This window comes from Micrasema longulum, unplaced genomic scaffold (assembly GCF_059751315.1).
Source record: "Micrasema longulum isolate JH-2025_06_02 unplaced genomic scaffold, ASM5975131v1 h1tg000597l, whole genome shotgun sequence".
Taxonomy (NCBI): domain Eukaryota; kingdom Metazoa; phylum Arthropoda; class Insecta; order Trichoptera; family Brachycentridae; genus Micrasema; species Micrasema longulum.
This window is the reverse complement of record NW_028277793.1, coordinates 2,099,499-2,106,888: the sequence shown is the minus strand read 5'-3', so window position 1 is coordinate 2,106,888 and position 7,390 is coordinate 2,099,499. Positions and strand designations below refer to the sequence as shown.

The window sequence follows — 7,390 nt, the reverse complement described above, 5'->3', positions numbered from 1 at the left end:
GGTACACTATGTGTATGACTTAGATCCATGGGCAATGAATTTTTTTATAAAATATTACATTTATTTTATAGATAAAAGAAGATATACAAAACTATCTTAAATTTACTTTAATGGGAGGCCGTCCATTTTTGAAGAATCACGCGATTCCACATATTTTTAGTGGTGAAAATGAAGAGCCACTTTCATCATTTGTGGGATGTGCACAAGGGTCCGTTGACGCCTCCACACGTGATACCTGTTCAACGCAATGGCAGCCACACCCCAGTACTCCTGAGCCTCTACCTTCCACGTCCTACTCTGTGCCTCGAGTGTTCTCCATGTCGCCGCCGCATCGCACTTTTACTCCCGAGACTTTGCCCTGTACGAGTTCATCATATTCTGTACAGCACGTATTAGTGTCACCGTTACCGTGTACCGAGGTGCCTCGCGTGTTCTCTGTGTCCCCACCAGCTCGCACCGTTACACCTGCGCCTTTACCCTGTGCGAGTACATCATATTCTATGTCAGTGTCACCACGTACCAATATATCTGTGCCTTAAAGCCAGCATAATAAAGGAATTCAAGTTGGTTTGCAAAAAATGCCTACAGTTAGAAGCAAATTGACTTCAACTCGTCTAGAGTACAAGACAATTGCTTGCTCACCTATAAAAAAAATTATTTAAATTAAATTTTTTAAAGAAGATTCTACATCAGTCTCTGCTGTGTCTGATGAAGAAAATGAGTCTGACAAAGAAAACATTTCAGATATGTCCATTAAATCTAGTTTAGGTTCTGAAGATCAAATTAACTTGACTTCATGTAACATGAGAGAGGGAAATGTTTTAATTTTAAAACAAAATCCTAAATTATGTTTAGGATTACCTAAAAATATGTATCACCTCATAGAATATATAACTTCTAAAGTAAATTGTGACGCTTTAGCTATTATGATTACTCTAAAAAAAATTAAACTTGGCGAGTCTTATGCTATTCTTGCTCTTCAATTTGGGATGTCCATAAGTACAATAGGTCGGATATTCACAACAACTGTGAAAATTCTAGCTCCTTGCTTAAAAGAAATGATTTGTTGGCCATCTGCTGAGAAAATTAGGTACAAATTACCTATTTCATTTATATCAAGATATTCGAAAGTGCAATCAATTATCGATTGCTTTGAAATACAAATTCATAAGCCGTCAGATCCTACAAATCAAGCTTTAACTTGGTCCGAGTATAAACATACAAATACTCTTAAATACCTTTTATCTTGCACTCCTGACGGATTAATAAATTTTGTGTCTTGCGGATATGGTGGACGTGCAACGGACACTGACATAGTTGAAAATAGTGGATATATTAGTCATTTGCAACCAGGTACTCACATAATGGGTGACAGAGGATTTAAAAACATATCCAAACTTCTGGAAAGCAAGCAATGCCAGCTCGTGCGGCCGCCCAGCGTATCTGCAGGAGTTCAGTGTACACCCCAGGAAGTGCAGCGAGCCAAGCAAATAGCTGCATTACGGATCCACGTTGAGCGTGTTATAAGTAGAATCAGAGAATTCGCAATGACACAAATGTACGCAGGTGTCCATTATAATCACATTTTTTTAATGGATGAAATTGTAATAATTGTGTGTGGACTAGTGAATTTGCAAGGAGTTTTAATAAATGAATAAATCTGCAAACATTGTATGTAAACGTAATATTACCTATTTGAAAAATAATACATAAATATAAATATACGTAATTGTATTTTTTTTACATTTGAAGCAGTACATTTGTTTTTATTCAAATAGGTGCGAAGGTTTTTACGGTCACTGTTATCAATATGTTTCTTTTAGGATGATACCGTGTGTGTTGGATTTGTTCCGACGTTTCGGCTACCATTGCAGGAGCCATCTTTAGGGTAAACTGAGTTTCAGGGAAACTGAGCTTCAGTTTACCCTGAAGATGGCTCCTGCAATGGTAGCCGAAACGTCGCAACAAATCCAACACACACAGTATCACCCAAAAATGAAACATATTTTTTTTATTCATTCTTATAATTTGTTTCTAACCACTAATATTTATTTTACAACGAACTGGTTTCAAAGCTACACAAGCTTTCTTATCAAGGTTTACTAAATTAAACCCTTATAAGGAGGCTTGTGTGGCTTTGAAACTGATCAGTAATAAAATAAATATTAAGCGGTTATAAACAAAGTGCTTTTATTTTCATTTTCAATATTGTATTTATGAAAAAATATGGGATTTATGCTGTCATGGCTAAATGTTTTTTTATTTGATTAATTTTTTACTGTAACTATAATGTAACTCATAAAATAAAACCTGCGTACTAAATATATGCACATTTTATTTACATTCATACCTTAATGTTGCCTGTCTTATGTACTTTCATCATGACTTACAAGTGGGAAATTTAAAATTGAAGAAGTATAAATTTCAAGGAAATGAATCTGTTGATATGTGATTACTTGTATAATGGATGAAGCAGTAAATAAAAAAAAACAAAGAAAGGTTGATTTTAACAAATTTAAAAAAAAAAAGGAAATGCTTACAACGAAAAATGTTCTTTCATACAATAATAAAGTAGAAACTTTCGTTATCCATTGTACACCATATTATGTTAGTCACTTGTTAAAATAATATAATTTTACTTAAGGAGAAATGTTTAAGTTGTATTCATAAAAAAAGTTTTTATTCATAAATAAGTTTAAAATAATAATTTTTTAAATATAGCTAGACACCAAAACATTTGAGCTCTATCTATAAAACTTTTGCAAAGTGTTTCATTATAATCTACATACAATTTTGTTATGTTTTTTGTCAATTCGAAATCATGCGCAGCCACACAGAAAAGTGCTTTTTTTTTATTTGCCAAATGCATTTGCAGTTGCATCTGCATCATACATCTTGCATTGGGTTCCTTCCCATGAACAAAATATCGTTTTGCAGATAACTCTGTTGAAGGGCATTTAACTTCCACTACAAAATGATCAGCTATCGCATCCGGAGAGGCTCCAAATATGGGAAGTTCCTTGGAAAGCAGGAGGCCACATTTATTAAATTTTATTTTTAAGTCCTTTTGTAAAATTTCTAAAACTTCCGCTTCGAGAAGTTGACCACGCTTCATTGCTGCAGTTTTAATTATTCTACCACCAAGAATAGTTTCGATAAGTGTCCCATCTACTGTACCGCAATTTGCAACCTCATAGAGTTTGGATGCAGTTATCCTGCCAAATCGTAGGCTATACCATAAAGCACAGTCGGCTTGGTGCAGGGTGGCATTGGCTGCCATTTTACATGATTTTTCATTCATATTTAACCGGCAGTAGTTTATAAAATCATCTGCAGACCAAATATCTCTTGTTTTAATAAATTCATACACAAGGTAATTAATACAATGTTTTTCAATTTCAGTGGCTGGGCTGTAGTATTTAGTTAACTGGCTGTTAAATACTCCCAGCCGAATTGTTTTATTTATAAATTCGGCAAAGAAATTGTTATCTAACGCATGGATAGCAAAATTGGGATGCGGGTCCTTTCCTATTTCTTTGGCTTTAATGAACTTTTTTGAGGTTCCAATCGCAGCCATCTTGGATTTTCTCCAATAACACTCAGTTGACGTCCTCGAGGGTTCCTCAGAACGCCTGTTGAGCCACGCCACAAATGCTAAAGCATGTTTGCATCCTCCTGTAAATTAAAAATAAACAAAATTAACACAACGAACTTAAAACAGTATAACTACATTATTTAACATGAAAAATCACAAACTTATCTAATAGTGAGTTATTTACAACTCGTTGAAAATGGCCATCAAAATTTAAATATTTGGGTAAATTATAAAAACGCCAATATTTCTTTTTTACTAATAAAAAATGTTGAGAATAAATTTTACAACAGAAAATAATGAAAAATATTATCTGTGTGCATTCTTCTCTTCATGGACTTTCCTAAATATAATATGAATTACCCGCGACCTGTGTTAATAAATAGGAAATTAACCTTTTTTTGGCCTTGACTAATACAATATGTGTTGGCAAATATATACGTCGAGTCTTAGTTTGACAGTCAAGATATAGGAGTGTTTCATTTTGTAATATAATACCTTGAGAAGCTGGACAATCATGACACTGGCATGATTCAATTGTTTCTTTGCACTTCATTACATATTAATGTGACTGCATAGGCTTTGGCTCGTACTTTGTGTTCCGGAGTTACACGAGCCTTTACGGTACAAATGTCGCCAGTATGTTTTACTTGGACATATCCTATCGAATTGTCACCGTAGTTTTCTCTTGTCGATCTAAAATTTTAACAAACATGTTACTACTAACTGTAAATTTAAGTAATCAATTTTAGTATTTTTAAAAGAACCCAGAGATTATAAAATATTATTTGACATCCATATCGCGTTCACCTCGAGTAGAGAAAAACGACTTCCGGCTACCCTTCCAGGGAAATTTTTATACAAAAGTAGGTCAGTTTACTTCGTAAAACCGAAAAGAATCTTAAAAATCATTAAAAAATTCCAAACAGTTCTACAAAACAAAAAAAAAACAGATTGTTGGATGACCAAAATAACAATATTCACACATTGAGGTTATGTATTCAGTCGACAAAGCTGAATTCGAAAGAATGTTTATAAAGTAATATAAAAGCAATTTTTAACAACAAACCATACTATACAACACTATATATATAATTATATGATAAATTATAGTATTAATTTCTTACCTGAAAGCTTTAACACCTCGAATTTCGGCGCTTATAAAACTCGCGTTACTTGTAAAGTAATTAGTCATCATAAACACATCAATATGCGGTAAATTGTCAGATTGTCCTTGTACAAAGCCACTGTCCGTCATGATAAATTGAATTAATTTAGAAAAGGTTGAAAAATATAAAATAATCAAATTAATTCGATATGAAATCCGTTTTCACTTTCATCTGTCAACGTCTGGAACTGGAGAGTGGAGTGGGTAAGGGGGGGGGGCTTAAGATAATATGCATAGACAACTCTCCTTATTTTTCTATCTCAGGCCTGTGGCATTACCAACATTAAAATGAATGCATTACTCGTGAAGTTCTGTGACGAAATTTATAACCAACTTACGAAAGAATCGTTTTCGATGGACCTTATTTTCCAAACGAAAATAATGAATGAAAATATTCATTTTAAGAGCTTATATAAACACTAGGAGAATCTTTAAAAAATCTTTTATTTGTAGAGTAGGTTAAATCCGATATTCCTCCCGAGTGATAATACCCTATTATAAGAGAGTTGTAATAATTTTTCGGTTTACGGCGCGTCAATTGACGAATCAGCCAAACTCATGGATAAGAAAGGGAAGAGAATATGAGACGTCACACGCGAAGTCATTTTTAAAATACAAAACTTTAAAAAAATCTTAACGCTGATAATACGATACATTAAAAAAGTGTTTTTGTTTTATAGTATATTTACAAACAAAAAAAAGTTTAAAGAACACTGAACTTTATCGTTATTGATAAAATAACACCGTTGTTTGCTCTTAAAATTTTCTGCTACTTTTTGGGGGTGTAGTTTGGCTTTTTGTGAAAGGGCGGTTAATAAAATCTTCATTAATGTAAAAAAAAAACGTTTTAAAAACTTTTCTTTCATCTATTCGTGTATTTTTTTTCCACATAATATTCACAAGGATGGTTTAATGGGGTTTTTTCTCTGTCTCCAAGCAGATGAGGAATATAGTTATGTGTGTGAAAAAGACCCAGAACCCTGAACTACTGTTTTTAAGTGACGAGATGGCAATGGCTACTTTCAGGACGTAAATATGAATAAGGAAATTCAATGCATTCGTCTACCATTCTTGAAATCTTGGGTTCACTTTCTTTTAAATGCACACGAAATATCGATTTGGAAGATTGTCAGAACTGCAATACTTTATTGATTCTGGATTGAAACTAGATTTTTACGTACCGTCCTAAATAAGCATTAAATAATATTTAATGATCATAAAAAATAATCTTTCAATCATCATCATTTTCATCATTCTCCTTTGCGTACTCAGTGGTACATAGGACACGGCATTAGTAAATCAAATGCATTGTATTTCGATCATCATTGGCGGCCTCTGTGGTGTGGTGGTCAAAACGTTTGAATCACACACGAAACGTTTCGGGTTCGATTCCCGATGAGAACACAAAAATCTTATGCACTTTTTCTCAAGCCTGGAAGTTCTGTGATGCAATTCATTACTTTAATTGGGCTTCCTGGCCTGTTGCGGTGCAATTTTTTGTCATTGAAAATTTATCTAATATTTTTAACTATTATATGAAGGTAAGATGATCAGTCCTACGCATCAGGTGTCTAGGAACAATAAATTATAACAATATAGAACCACTTTTAAAACTTAGGTTTTATTTTCACTCTATCAATGTGCCAGGAATCGAGCCTAGAATTTCAAGCATTAAAAGCGAACGCGCCAATCACTGCACTACAAGACTAACTTTGTTCTTTTACAAGATTTTTATTTAAAATTAGTAGAGTTATCACCACCTTGTCACTCATAAATACTGACCCAGGCCCGGGTTATATTTTACAAACAGAACTGTATTCTTCATCCGCTTGGATACAAAATTAGAAACAACACTACATAAAGTAGAATAAAATTCATTTTAAAAAACTATTCAATATAGTTGACTGATCGATTAAGCAATTTTTATTCATAAAACTGTTCTTGGTAAAAATAAAATAAATAATTGAATCAAATTTAACCAACAATATCATACATATGTTTATATGAAACAAGGGATTAAAAAGATAAGATTACTAATAATGAGAATAAAATAGTCTCGAAACTAATTTTACAACAATTGAAAGTGTACAATGAGGCACCTTAAGAAATATAAAGCATTAAAATATTTCAAATTAATTAAAAAATATATGTTCATTGGAAATTTTGATAAAAAATTATGAAGTTATTCAAAGTTTATATTATTTCTTCAGATAAACTAACTAATTAAAACAAAAATTAATATTTTTGTAGTTTGTTTCTCTTTTTACGGTTTTTGCGATTAAAAAAAATGGTTACGAATTTGAAATATGGTATGATGTTTGAGTAAAAAACAAAAATAAATATTTTTTCACCAAACGACAAAATTAAAAAAAAAAAATAAAACAAGGATATATGTTATTTTATCATGTTTTAAATCTGACTATTTCATATTTGTTTTTTCAATTTCAGTGAAGACATTCGATATCCAAGCAGTGGAGGGGAGAATAGCCGAGCTTCCTTGTGACGTAACTTCTGTGGACCATGACAAAGTTCACATGGTATTTTGGTTCAGGGATGATGCAGGAATACCACTATACAGGTATTTTTTAAATATTTTCTCTTTTATCACATCGTTTATTTACACATAAACA

The 7,390-nt window shown here is 32.5% G+C and overlaps 2 protein-coding genes across 2 annotated transcripts in view; one reads left to right on the top strand and one right to left on the bottom strand.

The window, feature by feature from the left end:
- Window positions 1-292: 292 nt before the first annotated feature.
- Window positions 293-4,148, bottom strand: LOC148280309 (uncharacterized). Its single transcript, XM_088228615.1, has 4 exons — window positions 4,091-4,148; window positions 2,790-3,675; window positions 1,362-1,494; window positions 293-478 (listed from the first exon to the last, which is right to left on the bottom strand). The coding sequence occupies exons 1-4, from the start codon at window positions 4,146-4,148 to the stop codon at window positions 293-295; spliced, it is 1,263 nt and encodes a 420-aa protein (XP_088084741.1).
- Window positions 4,149-4,909: 761 nt separating this feature from the next.
- The window catches only part of LOC148280308 (synaptogenesis protein syg-1-like), a 243,498-nt gene continuing 241,017 nt past the window's right edge, over window positions 4,910-7,390 (top strand). Inside the window, exons 1-2 of the mRNA XM_088228614.1 lie at window positions 4,910-4,964; window positions 7,209-7,338. Coding sequence (XP_088084740.1) covers window positions 4,910-4,964; window positions 7,209-7,338 — 185 coding nt within the window. The remainder of the gene's footprint in view (window positions 4,965-7,208; window positions 7,339-7,390) is intronic.